We start from the raw sequence: 17,649 nt of genomic DNA on the forward strand, positions 1-17,649 counted from the left end.
AAAAACCAAAATTATAGTTGGAGATTCCAACATTCCTCTCTCAGTGACAGAACAAGTAGACAAAAAACAAGAAAACAGAAGAGCCGAACAATGTTCTCAGAACAATCTTCTCATGTTACAAATGTCTTAATTGACATTTGTAAGATACCCTACCCAAAAATACCGGATACACATTCCCTCCAATTGTGCCTGGAACATTCACTTCCATAAAACAATTCCAAAAAATTAAAAAGAAGAGAAATAATACAAAGTATGTTCTCTGACCACAGAAGACTTAAACTCAGATTAAAATAACAGAAAGATAACTGGCAAATGCCCCAATATTTAGAAATTTAAAAAACTACTTCTAAATAACTCATTGGTCAAAGGAGAAATCATTATAGACATTAATAATACTTTATACTGAAAGGTAATAAAAATATTAATATCAGAATGTGGAGATGTACTTAACACAGAAGTACTCACAGACTTAACAGCAATCTTACAATTTAAAATGCAGATGTTGGGGCACCTGGGTGGCTCAGTGGGTTAAGCCTCTGCCTTCAGCTCATGTCATGATCTCAGGGTCCTGGGATCGAGCCCCGAATCAGGCTCTCTGCTCAGCAGGGAGCCTGCTTCCCTCTCAATCTGCCTGCCTCTCTGCCTACCTGTAATCTCTCTCTCTCTCTGTCTAAATAAATAAATAAATAAATCTTTTAAAAAATTTTAAAAAATTTAAAAAATAAAATGCAGATGATTTTAAAAGGCCAAAAAAATAGTTAAACATACCTCACAAGAAGAAAAAGAATGCAACTGATTTCCCATCAAAAAAAGGAAATAATACAAATTAAGAGCAGAAATTACTGAACTAGAAAATAAACACAGAGCAGAGAATATCTAAGCCAAAACTTGACTCTTTAACAGAACTAATGTACTCGATAATCCTCTGGTAAGAATTATTCAGGGGGAAACAAAAGAAAAGACACCAATAACCAATAACAGAGTAGAAAATGGGGCGATACTACAGATTGCACAGACAATAAAAAGAGAATTGCCATTTTCCAAAACATAATGACATAACGGATGTAAGCAATGATGATTTGTGACCACTAAAGTCATGAGAAGAAAGGCTGGTGGGGAATTTTTATAATGAAAGAATCCAACACCTGCGCCCACTGCTCAGTATGAACACCTCCAAAAGTGGGAGACCCAGACATTGTTTCCTGATGTTTTGTGATGAGAACCATACAAAACAACACAAGAAGTATTGTTTAAAAAAAAAAAAAAATTGAAGCAGAATCTAATCAAGTCTCCGAGTGTAACTTTCAGTTTACAGAAAATACAAAGAACAAAGGATTATGTTAAATTACGCCATGAGAATAATGGCCACCGAGTCCAGAGTGTAGAAAATTCTACAATATTAGTGACCCCTTCAACAAACAGACAATATAGAGAGAAGATGAGAGGAAGAATCAATTAGGGATTAAAAGAGATTTAAGATCAAAAGAAAAAAAAACTATAAACAAAAAGAAGAAAGACTTAAGAGACACATATCCCTAATGAAATGTGTGGATCTTATTTGGATCATGATTCAAACAAATCAACCAAAAAAAGGCATATCTGAGGCAGTTAGGGAAAATTTAACACAGAGTGGTAGACTGGAAGGCATTATTATTAATTGGGTTGAGTCTGATAACGATACTGCAGTTAGATTTAAGTCTTTTTTTTTTTTTTAAGATTTTATTTATTTATTTGACAGCCAGAGATCACAAGTAGGCAGAGAGTCAGACAGAGAGAGAGGAGGAAGCAGGCTCCCTGCTGAGCAGAGAGCCTGATGCGGGGCTCGATCCCAAGACTCTGGGGGTCATGACCTGAGCCGAAGGCAGAGGCTTTAACCCACTGAGCCACCCAGGTGCCCCAGATTTAAGTCTTTAGCTGGATAAAATGATATCCTGTTTTGGATATGCTTTCAAATACACCAGCAAAAAAGCACAAAACTTCTACAGAGAAAATGACCAACTTTTACTGGGATATTAAAGAAAACCTACACAAATAGAAAGATATACCATGTTTATGGATTGGAAGTCTAAATATTGTAAAGAGGGCAATACTCTCCAAACCAACCTATTCATTCAGTGCAAACCCAAGCAAAATCCTGAATAGGCGGGAGCATCTGGGTGGCTCAGCTGGTTAAGTGTTGGCCTTCAGCTCAGGGTCAGGATCCCCAGGATCCTGGGATGGAGCCCCACGTAGGGTTCCCTGCTTAGTGGGGAGCCTACTTCTCCCTCTCCTGCTCCCCCCTCCTTGTGTTTGTTCTCTCTCTAGGGCTCTCTCTCTCAAAGAAATAAAACCCAGAAAGAAAGAAAGAAAGAAAGAAAGAGGCTGTTTTTAAAAATCCTAATAGTTGTTTTGTTTTGTTTTATTAGAATCTGATGAACAGATTTTAAAATTTATATGAAAATACAAAGGACCAAGAATAATAAATCACATCAAAGAAGAAAAACAGAGAGCAAATCTTGCTCACTCAGGTAAGCAAGACAGTGTGGTAGTGGCTAAGGGGGGAGACAGAATATTGGAAGAAGAGACAGTCCAGACAAAGAGTATTATAGGCTGGATTAGAACAGAGGTGGTACCCCAGAGTAATGGGGAAAAGACATAGTTTAGATAAGTGGTATTGTGACAATTGAGAAAATGAAGCTGGACCCCTTGCTTTCTTACAATGAACAAAAATTACTTTCAGATGGATTATAGACCTAAATGTGAAAGAACAAAAAAAAGATAAAGCTTTTAAAGCAATATAAAACAGTATACTTATGATCTTGAGGTAGAGGAAGACATTTTAAAGAAGTTCCAAAGTGCACAAAGGATAAAGTAAAATGTTGATATATTTACATCAAAATGAACAGCTTCCGGTCACCAAAGAACACTGTAAAGAGAGATGAAACACAGGCCACAGGACGAAGGAAGATGTTTGCCATACGTAATTCACCAAGGTTTGAAAGCCAGAATATACAAAGAGTTCCTACAAGTCAATAATAAAAAAAGAATCCAACTTTCCCATACCAAAGAAAGATTTAAATGGGCACTTCACAAAAAAAAGAAAAAAAGGAAATACAAAGAAGAAATACAGATGCCAGGGTAGCTCAGTGGGTTAAGCCTCTGCCTTCAGCTCAGGTCATGATCTCAGGGTCCTGGGATCAAGCCCCACATCGGGCTCTCTGCTCAACAGGGAGTCTGCTTCCCCCTCTCTTTGCCTACTTGTGATATTTCTCTCTGTCAAATAAATAAATAAAATCTTAAAAAATAAAAAAGAAACAAAGAAATACAGATGCCCAACAAACATATGAGAAGGTGTTCAAATTCATAAAGATGTGAATTAAAATCACAAAGCAGTACCGTTACATACACTACCACACAACCAGACTGGCTAGTATCTTAAAATCTGACAATACCAATTGGCAGATAAAATGTTGGGGAAAGGTGGGAGTGCACCAGTGTGCACCAGTGCGATCACTTTGGAAACTGGCACTGTCTCCTGAAGTAGAAGACAAGCATGTCTCATCACGCAGGAAGGCTCACCTGGCTACGTGCCTGGCAGACATGTGGACTGATGTGTGCCCAGATATATATACTGAATTGTTCATAGCAGAGTTTTTAATAAGAGTGAGAAAACGTGAGTTACTCCAACAGAGAAAACGTCAGTATATTCAAACAACACTGTTACAAAATGAACAAACTCAAAACTACATGGAAAACCACAAAGTAACATACCCCATAAGGTTTCACATAGTTCGAGTTCAGAAACTCGAACTTAATAGTATTAACTTATTCTGTCTGGAAGTAGATCCTTAGGTGCTAAGACCAGAAACACAATTAAGGAGGTGATGAACATCAGCATGCAACGGCAGTCGCCACGAGGCAGGGAGGGAGTGGTGGTCGGGAGGGTGGGGAGGGCACACGTCCAGAATGGCCTCAGTAGCGGCTGCGTGGGCAACTGCCTCACAAAAACTGCTTACACCTGGCACGCCAGAGTGGCACAGATGGCTAAGCCTCTGACTTCAGCTCAGGTCATGATCCCAGGGTCCTGGGATCAGGCTCCCCGCTCAGCAGGGCGCCTGCTTCTCCCTCTCCTTCTACTGTTCCCCTGCGTGCGCTCTCTCACTCTGACAAATACATACATAAAATCTGAAAACGAAACGAAACAAAACAACCCTCCTTACACGCTACATCCAGTTATCTGTACGGGGCATATTTTATAACTTTTTAAAAGTTTTAAAGTTGAAAAAAAGAGACAGTAAAGGAGAAAAGGCATCTAATAATCCCAAGAGATGTAAAAGAAGCATTATATAAAATTTAGACCTCGTTGAGGATTTTTAAAAACTCTTAGTTTATCCTAGGTAATAAATCACCTGTGCCCTTCAAAACTGTCAAGAACATCATGAGAGGCAAAGAAAGGCTAAGAAACTGTTAGAGACTGAATGAGCCTAAAGAAACATGACCATCAAATGCAGCCCATGATGCTGGGTTAATTCTGCACCTGAAAACCAACCAACCAAACAAAAACCCTGACTTAGAGGAACTCTTGAGACCGAGGGACAATCTGATTAAAGGGCCCCTTTAAAGGGCCCCTGGGTGGCTCAGTCAGTAAAGCATCTGACTCTTGGCTTCAGCTCAGGTCACAATCTCCGGGTCCTGGGATCAAGCTCAGCATCGGGCTCCACACTCAGTGCAGGGTCAGCTTCGGAATCTTGCCCTTTGCCCCTCCCCCGACTCACATGCTCTCTCGTGCTATCAAATGGAATAAATAAAATCTTTATTAAAATTCTAGATATTAGGTAACAGTATTGAATCAAAGTTCAATTTCCGGACTCTGAGCACTATACTGTGAGTCTATAAGCAAAAGGCAATGTCCCCGTTAGACAAACGCACACGAGAGTCACCACAGAGAAAGCAACGTGATAGCTACACTTACTCTCAAATGGCTCAGAAAAAAATGTGAAAATAGAGAGAGAGTAAATGTTAATTCGAACATGGCAAAAGGTTGACAACGGCTGAATCTGAGTAAAAAACGGACAGGAATTCTACTACTCTTGAAACTTTTAAGTGTGAAGTTATTTTAAAAGTTTAAAAAGGGGGCCCCTGACTGGCTAAGTTGATAGAGCATGAGTCCCTGGATCTCGGGGTTGTGAGTTCAAGCCCCACTCTGGACATAGAGATTACTCAAAAATTTTTTAAATTGTTTTAAATTAAGGGGCACCTGGGTGGCTCCGTCAGGTAAGCATCTGCCTTCAGCTAAGGTCACATCTCGGGTCCGGGGATCAAGCCCCGCATCTGCTGCTAGGCCCTCTGCCCCTGCCCTTGCTTATGCATACTCTCTCACTCCCTCTCTCTCAAATGAATAAATGAAATCTTTGAAAACATTAAAAACTTTAATTAAAAAGATATAAAAATAATCTCTTAACAAGTTTGAAATATAACTCTTCCTAAGCTGGTAAGATGTAGCTACTAAAAATGTAAAACATGATAGGAAAAGAAGAAATCAAAACACAACATCATACAGTACGCAGAAAACCCAAGAACCAGGGAAGTTATTAAAATTAATAAGTGAACTCAGTATAATCAATGGAGACAAAGTCAAAATATAAAAATCAATTCCATTTTCACATTATCAGCAGCAAATAGAATTTAAATTCTTAAAAAATGGTACCATTTACATTCATGTGGAAGATCAAATACCTAAAGCTAAATTGAAAAAGGTACAGAAAATCTCTACAACAGGAAACACACACACACAGACCCCGAGAAATTAAAGCAAATCTTTTAAGAAATGGAAGGCTTAGAAAACTAAATATTGTAAAGATGTCTGTCAACACTTTACAAATTGATTTATAGACGCAATGCGATTCCAATGAAAATCCAGCAGGTTTTTTCCCCCCCAAAATTGAAGAACTGGTACTAAAATGCATTTCGAAATGCAGAGTCAAGAACAGCCAAGATTATCTTGAAGAACAACAAAGTGGGAGGACTCACTCTATCCGATTCCTAGATTTTGACGATAAAGTTACAGTAATGAGGACAGGGTGGTCCAGGCACAACGACAGATAGGCAGACCCAGGAAGCAGACTAGGATGTCCAGATATGGACACTTGCTTTAAGACCACGGGTGGTAAAGCAGAGCACAGATAAAAGGTAGTATTTTCAATAAATTGCACTGGGTCAAGTGCATAACACATGGAAGGAAATGAAACTTGACCCCTACCTCACATCATACACAAAGAAAGCAATTCCAGGGGGACTGCAGATCCAAATGTGAAAGGTCAAACAATAAAACTTCAAGAAGACAATATAAGGAAATACCTTTTTTCCCTTTTCTTTTTAGGTAGGCTCATGCCCAGCATGGAGCCCAATCGGAGTTTGAACTCAGGACCCTGAGGTCAAGACCTGAGCTGAGATCAAGACCCAGATGCTTGACCGACTAAGTGCGCCAGGTGCCCCATAAGGAACTACCCTGATGGTCTTAGGGGAAGAGAACGTTCCTTATACATGAGAAGAAAGCACTAAGCATAAAAGAAAAAGTTGAGAAACCATGAACCACATTTAAATTCAGAACTGCTCATCAAAAGACACCACTCAGAGCACCGTGATTTCCCGCTCTGTAACACTGGCACAGTAAGCGGACTCACTCAGCAGCAGGGCCCGTGAGCCTTGTACAGTTCAAGAGACACAGACAGTAAGCAGATACGGAGGAGAGACTCAGCCAGCATCGTCCAGTTTTCATAGAATGGTGTACTTAAGGAAAGATGCGAGGGAAGGCTGCAGCGGGCAAGTCCGGAGGACAGTTCAGGACAAGAAACACACCAGGGCTGTGGGTGGATGGAAAGGGAGTGCGTCACAGGCAAGACGGAAAAGGCAGAAGACAGAAGGCATATCTGACAGAGGAATGGAGACCAGAAGAGACACACCTCCCTCTCTGAGGCAGGAGGGAAGAATGCCCTCAGACTTGGGTCGGGACAGGCTGTCAGTGGAAAGAGATGTCTTAGCTTCCGCTTTCTTCATGACGGAAGAGTCAAGGTCACCCGTTGAAGACGCACGGTCTGAGGCTAGAGTAGAGTCCTGCCAGCCCCATGAGGAGTGACAACACGACACAGCAGGATGGCTGCACTGGAGTCCCGGAGCACAGGACAGTCGAGAAGCAGAACGAATGAGCAATGCTCTGACTAAGGTTTGTCAATTAGGCAACACATTTTCCTCTTCTGAGGACAGCACGTGCGAAAGACACCCAGTTAGCAATCCTAATTGTTTAAACCCCATTAACTCTCATCAGCATTTTATTCCTGGCTCACCAGGTGATCAGTAAGACAGTAACAAGAGTAATGGGAAAACCTAATCAAAGGGTGCCGTTCAGACAGAATCCCAGCCACCTGGAAACAGCCCCCACTCCACCTCACCCACAAGGGTCCTCAAAGCTGTCACAGAGAAGTGGCGACCACTGTCAGCTTAAATCAGACTCCGCAGAGGGCTGTAAGGGTGGGAAAGGGTGAGGCGCTCACCGGTTGAAGATGTTCTCACTGAAAGCGTACTTCTCCAGGCGAGCGAGTGGAGGCAGGTTTTCCTGGCCTGGGATGTCCAGAAAGGCCGTTACCCTCATGCTGTCACGATCTGGGCCATAGTCTTCAAATCCATCTAAAGGGGAAGAGGGGAAAAACCACATTCATCAGGTCACAATTGAGCCAAGGGCAGGCCCTCACAGCATGATTTCTACCCTCATGGCCCTGTCCCGTGGGAGCCTCTGGGTCCCCAAACTTGACAACTCATCGACAATGAAGTGGGTAGGTTTAGAACCCAAGAGAAGGATGACAAGACCAGAGTCATAAAGAAAACCTAAGTGTCCTTTCAGTGCCACCAATCTGGCGTGAGTCACCTCGGGTCAACATGGATAGTCCGGAACCTCTCCTCTACCAGGGAAGTCAGGACCCTACGAGAAACCTCCATGATGTGCTATGCAAACAGGTGTAAAACGGTCAAAAGCAAAACAGGAGTCTGGCCTCATAAGCAAGAATATGCTAGAAAGTCGATCCCTTATTTTGTCTTGACCTGAATGTGCTGGTCATGTAGCTTCCTGAACATGTGATGTTGACGCCCATCAAACCACAGGAGAACACCCGACCAGACCTACCTCCCCCCCGCAACGTGCATGTCCAACAGCTTCCTCCAACTCCCCACTCTGGCCAAAAATGAGCCTGTGGTCATACTGGACATAGCACCCCGAAGCCTGCTCCTCCCCTCACCCCCAGCTGAGGGCAGGAAGACCCTCCCTCCAGTGCAGTGGAGTGGCATGGCTGAGCTCATGGGCACTGGAGTCAAACATCCCTACAATGACTCCCCCAACCACAACTTACTGGCTGTGTGACCACAGTAAGTGATTTAACCTGTCTACACTCCCATGTTCTCTCATCAGGGATGATACAGAATGCTCCATCAGAACGCTGAAACAAGGGAGTCTGGGCATGTCAAGACCTGCAGGATTTATCCCCTCACTCATAATCTGTCCAACCTTGACCGTGGCCACCACCCTTTACCCACCCATGCTCCAGGGGCATAAATGCTTCCCTACTACCACCTGCACTGAAATAACTGGGTAAGGGGCACTAGTCATGCAAAAAAAGCAGAGGATTCCCACCTGGCAGAGAAAAAAAACTGTTAATTTAGGCAGTAACTGATAAGAGTTTAAAATAAGAAATGACACGTTTGTGCCGAGGTATTTACTTTGAAACACTAACCACATTTTTTTTCTCCACAAATTCTTCTATGCTAGTAATTAGAGCTTATTAAAAATTTACACTGTGTAACAGTTACCCAGAGAATTTTAATAAAGAAGTATACATTTGTAGAAAATAGATGTGTGATGCAATCAAATACATCATTTCTACAGGATCCTTGCCAGGGAGGAATGGGTCCCCACTGAGTCACAGCCAAGTCCCACTAACCACAGTCACTTTGTATGAGCTATTTTCGGTGCATTTCAGGGCCCAGGAAAAACACGCAGCCTCCATCCCACAGATATTTACAAACAGTGTGGACCTAGCCTGCAGTGGACTTTAAAACATTAAGTTTAAAGCAGAGTTCACAGGGTGCCTGGGTGGCTCAGTCAGTTAAGTGTCTCCCTTTGGCTCAGGTCATGATCTCAGGGTCCTGGGATCAAGCCTCACGTCGGACTCCCCTCTCAGCAAAGAGTCTGCTTAGTCCTCTCCCTCTCCTTCTGCCCCCCCACTACTTATGTTCTCTCTCTCTCTCTCAAATAAATAAATAAATAAATAAAATCTTTAAAAAAAATAAAGCAGTTTGCTAAACTTTTGGGAATCACAGATAATTTTGGAACCTGACGATGGCCACAGATAGGCATACTCAAAACTGCACCTGGGTGGCTCAGTGGGTTAAGCCGCTGCCTTCGGCTCAGGTCATGATCTCAGGGACCTGGAATCGAGTCCCACATCGGGCTCTCTGCTCAGCGGAGAGCCTGCTTCCCTTTCTCTCTCTCTCTCTCTGCCTACTTGTGATCTCTCTCTGCCAAATAAATAAATAAAATCTTTAAAAAAAAAAAAAGAATCTGGGGTTTCAAAAGATCCTCCGAGGTCCACCTGTGTACTCATGGGTTAAGAACTGCTGTTTTAAAGTAACAAAAAATATGCAGGCATTCTTCAAAAAACCTGCCGGAGAACTAAAGAACTTTGCAATTAGTTTCACAAAAGAATAACTGTTAATAGAGAATATTGATGAGTCTACTATGCTAACTATAAAACATTATACTAACTGTGTACACGGAAATAAGAGCCATAAACCACCGGTATTACGACACTGGTAATAACTAATGTTCATCGGTCACTTCCGGGAACTGTGCTCAAAGCTCTGTGTACAGCAGCGGTTCATGACATTCTGTCAACAACCACATCGTCCCCGTGTTTCTGGTGAAAGAGCTGAGGCTGACAGAATCTGAGAAAGCTGCCAGGGGCCACAGGGCTAGAGAGGAACAGGTCAGAACCTCAACTCCAACAGCCAGACTCGAGACACCCCCACGCTGTGTCGCCAGAGGAAACCTGCATTCTCATTTTCAAAGAAAGCCCGCCCCCTGCCCATCTGAGTTGCAGGCACGGTGACCTTCCCTTAGTTCTTCAAATTCACCAAAATCCTTCATCTCAATGATCTTCTACATGTCCCTGCCACTGCCTGGGACACGCTCACATCTTACCACCCCTACCCCTGCCCCTGCCCTAAAGAGGAGGCCGCTCTCCTGTTACAGCCTCTCCCAGAGCTGTGGGCCCTTCTGTCCTAACGATCCCCACAAAAGCAGCGGCAACGGGTTTGTGACTGTTTCGTGCGTGTCTCCCAGTGGCTCTGGGAGCTCCGTGAAGGCACTGTTACCCTCGCGTGCCCAGTGTAGGACCTGCCAAGCAGTAGGTGCTCCATAAAAAGTAGCAAAACGAGGGGCACCTGGGTGACTCAGTGGGTTAAAGCCTTTGCTTTCGGCTCAGGTCATGATCCCAGGGTCCTGGGATGGAGCCCCACATCAGCCTCTCTGCTCGGTGGGGAACCTGCTTCCCTTCCTCTCTCTGCCTACTTGTGATCTCTCTCTGTCAAATAAATGAATAAAATCTTTAAAAAAAAAAAAAAAGTAGCAAAATGAGGAAAGACGCCACCAAAAGAAACTTGAATGAAAACAAATACCAGAGTGTCTGGGTGGCTCAGTTGTTAAGTGTCTGCCTTCAGCTCAGGTCATGATCCTGGGGTCCTGGGATCAAGCCCCACATCAGGCTCTCTGCTCAGTGGGGAGCCTGCTTCTCCCTCTTCCACTCCCCCTGCTTGTGTCTCCCATGTCCGTCAAATAAATAAATAAAATCTTTTTTAAAAAATCAAAGAAAAAGACTGCTATAATACAGAATTATAAAGAAGGAGCCTTGACACATTCCCTTATTTTGTGGACGGCTAAACAGACGTGTCCCCAAAGACAGCAGCAGACCCAGGATTCTTAGCACCCAAGTGTTCTGCGATCCAGGCAGTGCTCTTTCCAACATGCAGGAAAGTCTACTAAGATGAAGGCTGAAGGAATCAAAGAACACCACACCCAAAGGGAAGGGCTACGGTCTTGGAGCAACTGAAGAAGGCAAAAGACTTCAGCTTCCAGCCGACATGGTAACAGACCCTCACATTTTACACATCTAGAAGACCAGAAAACCATCCATAAAACAAGTTTTCAGGCACTAGACAATAGGCAGCACAGACGAGGGCCCTCAGAAAAGGGACACAAACAAGGGGCCCAGAGACAGCCACCTCCGACCACCCAGAGAGATTCTGGAGTTCCAGAGCAGAAGTGCAAGGGGGCCAACATCCTTGGCGTCTGCAAAGGAGGGAGCAGCACACGCCGACAGAGTGGCCCCCGGAAGCTTCCAGCGAGTCCCGATCAGTGCACACACGAGAAGACACGACAGAGACTGGGGAGGAACCACATGAAAGGAGCCAGCAGGTCCTTCCCGGCACTCACGTGCATGGGGCAGCCGTCTGTACCTACCTGTGACACACAGCACTGTTGTAGTAGTGGCTAAATGAGCCTAGACTAAAGCCTGCTCTAGACCCCCCGATGGAGCTAACATCAAGCCTCACCAGAATCCAGTCCAATCTAAAAAAGTTAACTAGATACCATAATAAGATCCAACATTAGCAGATTTAGACAATTTGTACTGTGAAATCTAACACCCCCAAAATTCTTAATGTCTGGCATCCAATCAAATATTACCATGCATGAAAAGCAGCAAAATAATATGACCATAATCAGGAAAAATGAATAAACTGAGCAAGTCCCCAAAATATCAGTGATGATGGAATAGAAAATGATCTTTAACAACAATTACGGGGTGCCCGGGTAGCTCAGTCAGTTAAGCATCTAACTCTTGGTGTCGGCTCAGGGCATCATCTCGGGGTGGTGAGATCAAACCCCACACTGGGCTCCATGCTCAGGATGGAGTCTGCTTAAGATTTTCTCTCTCCCTCTTTCCTGCCCCTTCCCACCCACACTCCTACAAGGATGCACACACACACGTGCACACTCTTTAATAAGTGAATCAATCAAAAAAAAAAAAAAAACCTCCATATGTTCCAGAAATGCATGGGTATGTTGATGAAAGAAATGGAAACATAAAAAAGACCCAAATGTTAATTCAAGAGATGAAAAACATAACAACTGAATCAAAACATAAACTAAAAGAAATGACAGATTAGAGAACTGAAATAAATCAAAGAACTTGAAGGTACAGCAATAGAAACTATCTAAAATGAAGCACAAACAGGAAAAAAAATAGAATAGAGCATCAGTTATTTTGGAGACATTATCAAGCACCATAACATACATAGAACTCGAGTCCCAGAAGAAAAGCAGAGGGCAAAAAGAGAGATGGAGAAAGCATCAAAAATTTTAGAAGAAGAGCTAAACATTTTTAAATTTGACCTAAACTATAAGCCTACAGATTCCAGAAACTCAACAAACCCCAAGCAGAATACACATAATGAAATATCACATTGAAGTACAACACAATCTATTGCTAAAAATCAGTGATCAAGAAAAAAATTTAAAAAGTGGTCAGGGAAAAAAACACATTACATTTTAAAAAGATATTAATAATAGACTTCATGTCAAAATCATTAAGGAAGATGATGATATTTTCAGAGTGCTGCAAGAAAAAACACTAATCAGCATTCTTTACATGAAGAAATCTTTTTCAATTGTAAAGGGAAATAGGCTTATTCAAACAAACAAAAGCGGAAAGAATTCACTGCCAGCACACATGTACTATGAGAAATGTAAAAGGAAGTTCCATAAGCAGGAGAAAATGATGCCCAGACAGAAACCTGAAACTACTCGAATAAAAGAAGAGGCTCAGGAATGGTCCATATAAACGACAACTTTTTTCTCATTTTATAAAATCTCTTTAAAAAATGCCTGACTGATGGGGCGCCTGGGTGGGTTAAAGCCTAAGCCTTCGGCTCAGGTCATGGACCCGCATGGGGCTCTCAGCAGGGAGCCTGCTTCTCTCTCTCTTTCTCTCTCTCTCCCTCTCTCGGCCTGCCCTCTGCCTACTTGTGATTTCTCTCTGACAAATAAATAAATAAAATATTTTTAAAAATAAAACAAATAAGATTTTAACAATTTTTAAAAAAGGAAGTAAAAGTGTCTGACTGCTAGGGTGCCTGGGTGCTGAGTCAGTTGAGCATCTGACTCTTGATCTCAGAGTCATGAGATCAAGCCCCAAGCTGGGCTCTGCACTCAGCACGGAGTCTGCCTGAGATTCTTTCCCCCTCTCTCTCCTTCCCCCTCCACTCCTCCCCCCATCCCACCTCAAATAAATAAATAATAAAATCTTCAAATAGATCCACAAATCTAAACCCAATGCATTTTTCACAAAGGTGCCAAGGTAATTTAATTCAGCAAATAGAGCTAGAATAACTGAATACAAAGGTGAGGGGAAGTGTCCTTTGTCCTTAATTAACTCAAAATAGATAATAGACATAAAAACCATAAAATGATAAAACTTCTAGAAGAAAACATAGGAGAAAAATCTTTTGTGTTCTTTAGTTAGGCAAAGATTTCTTAGATGGGGTACAAAAAGCATGGGAAATACGCATGAATTCAACTTGAACAAAACGGAGAACTTTCACTCTTCAAAAGACATTGGTAGGAAACAGAACACCAATTGGGGTGTGTGGCTCTTGCTCTCGGGGTTGTGGGTTTGAGCCCCATGTTCGGTGTAGAGATTACTTAAAAATAAAACCTAAAAAAAAAAAGGAAACGGAATACCAAGCCATAGACTGGAAGAAAATACTTATAAAACACATCTGATATCCAAAATACAGAAAGAACTCTTAGAGTTCAATATTTAAAATAGGAAAACAAAAACTTGAATAGATATGTCATCACAGAAGATACACAAATGACAGCTAAGCACAAGGAAAGATGTTCAACATCATCAGTCATCATTAGTTATCAGGGAAATGTCAATTAAAACCACAGTGAGATAATACTACCCACCCACTAGGAAGGCTAAGAAAATTTTTTAAACTGACTCTATTAAATGTGTTGGCAAGGAGCAACTAGATCTCTCATATGCTGCTGGTAAAAATGCAACATGGTACAGCTCCTAAAATGGTTTGGCAGTTACTTAAAAAAAATAAATATACACTTACCATCTAAGCCAGCAATCCCACTCCTAGGCATTTAAAGAAGAGAAGTGAAAATATGTGTGTTTATACTAAGACTTGTGTTTGTGTGTTCATAGCAGCTTTATTCATAAATAGCCAAAAACTGGAAATAATCAAAATATCTATCAACTAAGCAGCTAAACAAATTGTAGCCTATCCATACAAAGGAATACTTCTCAATAATAAAAGGGAATGAGCTACTAATATGCAACCATACAGAGGCCCCTCAAGAGCACTGTATCACCTGAAAGAAGCTGGACACATAAGATTTCATTCTGCATAATTCTGGCAACATGAAATTCTAGAAAAGATAAAAACATACTAATATTCAGCAGTTCGGTGGTTGTCTAGATCGGAGTGGGAAAGGTCTGATGGCAAATGGTCAAGACAGGACTTCCGGTAGGTGCAGGAAATGTTTCATTTCCTGGTTGTGGTTGTGTGGTTGTAGTCACACAAGAGAACATACTTGTTAAGACTCATTTTAACAAACTGCCCTTCAGTGACTATTATTACATATAAATTATACTTTAGTACAGGTGAAAGAAAGGAAAAAGAAAAAAGGAAGAGCGGAAGGAGGGAGAGAGGAAGAGAGGACAGATGGGAGGGCCGGAGGAAAGCTGGAAGAAGGCTGGCTATTCTTCTATTCTCCCAAGCCCACCTTACAAAGGCTAGAATGAAAATACCTGACAAGTTGCTGGCACCGCTGATTAAAAGAATTTTTAAGAGTACCTAACGTCCTTCGCTCTGATTCTGTATTTATAAAGTGAGCTTGAGATCTTAGTCTCCTTGAGAACTCCGACTCAGAGCCAGAGAATGCACAGTACTTATGAGACCACAGGGACTCGTGTGTGTTCTTCAGGTAAAGTCTCAATTCATTTTAAAGGCATGCAGGAATGTATCTTAAAATTGCTGGGCTATTCATATTGGTCAGAATGGTGCAATCTGCCCTTGAATGGTGGTAAAAAAGTGCTGTCAAGTTCTTACTCTAGAGGTTGTTCAGTGGGGAAGTGCTCATCTATGAGCCTGAATACCTTAGCCTTCTAGGCAAATATTCATCTCATTTTAGTAAGCAAAAAAACCAATATTCTGATTTTTATTCTAACATAAGTCCCCTTTTCCTATCCCCATCATTACTACTTTAACCTAGCATAGATGACCATAGAAGCACGCACTTTGACAACTACATTAAAATCCCCGTAACTGTGATTTTCAAAAACTTATGGTAGAGGTGAAGAGAAAGGAACCCCTTTCCACCATAAACACAGAAAAAATTAAAAAATATAGAAATTCAGATAAAATATTTTAAAAATGCAGGAAGGCAGGAAAGGCAGAAAGGATATCCTCAAAGCCAGTAAGGAAAATGGTAATCAAAGAGAACAATTAGCATAAGACAACACCCTATGATCAACATTTAAGACCTACATATAGGTCCTAGGCACTAAGATCTCTAAAGGCCACATGGGGATAAATGGCACTGGTGAATTTGAAACCAAGCCCCCAAAAACAGATGAGGAAAGGGACTACAGTTAGAGTGGGAGTGGGGGGAGGGGAAGTCAATCCTGAGAGATCGAACCACAGGCCTACATGAACTACGAGTGCTGAGTCAACAACTTACAGCACCTGCAAGCACAGGAGCCCCACTACGAGCTCTCGGGAGGACCAGCGTCCAGAGGTACTGCAATTCCAGGCATCCTAGCGCAAGCAAACAAGAGCCTTTCACAATCCAAAAAGCATGCAATTTCACAAAGCAATCCCTGTGGAAGATAAATTCCAAACACATACCGTTACACCGTCAAGAGAAAGAGCAGACACAGCAAATGAGAATTTACATCCCTAGGATTAAAAATATTAGAAAAATCTAAAATAGATTATCAAATAATTATGCATAGAATGAGTAGGACTTAAAACATAGATATCAAAATGAAAGCAAAAGAAAAATATGAGTGGGAAGAAAGGGCGCATTTGAAAAAGCCACGTAGAAATGAAAAAGAGAGACAATTTAATTAAAAATTCAGTAGCTGGCTTAAATAGCAGTTTAGACACAGCTCAAGAGAGAGTTAGTGAGCTGGAAGACTGATTTGACAAATCACCCAGAACACTGCACAGAGGAAAAAGGAACTGAAAAATATGGGGACGGCAGTTAAGGCACAGAAAGAATGGAAGGCTGACGTCTGAGGTAAGTCCAGTGAGAATTCTCAAAGCAGGATTAATGAAAATAGGAAAAGGCAATATTCAAACAGATAATGGCTAACAATTTTCCAGAATGGGGAAAAATACATATTTAATTTGAAGAAGTACAAACCCTGAATGAGGGATTGATAACAAATCCAGCCTTGGGTGCACTGCAGAATACCAATGGCAAAGAAAAGCATCAAAAAACCCTCAAAAAAAACAAACCAAAAAAGCAGAGAAAGATTACAAATTAAATCCCGGATCTCTTCCTTAAAAGATGTTAGAGGTGTATTACTTATAACCAATAGGTGTGGGGTCTTGAGTCAAAAGACCTAGTTCTGCAATCCCACCTGCTTCTTAACCAGGTATGGGACTCTGGGTAGACATCCCGCCTCTCTGATTCTCAGTTCCCTCCCTGGAAAAATGGACACCTGCCTCAGATGATGGCTGCCTGTAGAAAAAAGGACATCACATAGTCAGATAAAGTTACACAGCATCCGAAACACCAGAACTTCGAAAAGATCAGCTGCTGTTATGATTAAGTCGCTGAGCACATTATATTACTAATACTGCTGATGTTTCTGTTTCTAGGCTTCAGAAAGGCAACCATAGCCACTACAAACTGTGTGTGGTATGGGTGGGGTAGGGAGGTTCTAGAAAGAGAAACAACAGAGGGTGAAGCCTCTATTAAACTTGGCCTGAAATCGAGTTTGACTCCTAAGCCATGCACATTTGTGGCAAACTCTACAGCACAGCCAAGGCTAAGAGAACTGAGCTGAGATTTGGGAGACTACCTGTCACAGGACAGAGTTAATGATGGCACCTCATTTAAGAGCTACTGAAACACGGGCACATGGGTGACTCAGTCCATTAAGCATCCGCCTTCCGCTCAGGTCGTGACCCTGGTGTCCCTGGAGGAAGCCTCACACTGGGCTCCCGGCTCAGCAAGGAGGCTGCTTCTCCCTCTCCCTGTGCCCCTCCCCCAAATAGTTTTCTCTCTTAAGTAAATAAAATCTTAAAAAAAAAAAAGAAAAGTATCGAAACAAAACAAAGAAAGAAACACTCTTTGGAGGCATGTAACAGAATCCAGAGACTGTACAGTGCATCACAGTCACAATATTCAGGTTTTAATCTAAAATTACTCAATAAACAAAGAAAGCTAAAAAAGAGATGAAAATCACAGAATGACTCTGAAGGGACCCAAATGCTAGAAACACAGACAAGGATGTAAAAGCAACGCTTAGAAAGCGCTCA

At 41.9% G+C, this 17,649-nt stretch overlaps 1 protein-coding gene across 7 annotated transcripts in view; it reads right to left on the minus strand.

The window, feature by feature from the left end:
- LOC101690113 (serine/threonine-protein phosphatase 4 regulatory subunit 1) overlaps nt 1-17,649 on the minus strand; it is an 81,525-nt gene that overhangs the window by 44,892 nt on the left and 18,984 nt on the right. For 6 of the 7 annotated variants that reach the window (XM_045070620.1, XM_013060137.2, XM_004759922.3 and 3 more), the window contains one exon: nt 7,530-7,662. In XM_045070620.1, coding sequence (XP_044926555.1) covers nt 7,530-7,662 — 133 coding nt within the window. Of the gene's footprint in view, nt 1-7,529; nt 7,663-12,560; nt 12,564-14,208; nt 14,255-17,649 lie in introns of those variants that run through there. The other variant, XM_004759923.3, reaches the window with a different exon arrangement.

The sequence above is a fragment of the Mustela putorius genome, unplaced genomic scaffold (assembly GCF_011764305.1).
Source record: "Mustela putorius furo isolate JIRA1106 unplaced genomic scaffold, ASM1176430v1.1 tig00003972_pilon_pilon_pilon, whole genome shotgun sequence".
Lineage (NCBI taxonomy): Eukaryota > Metazoa > Chordata > Mammalia > Carnivora > Mustelidae > Mustela > Mustela putorius.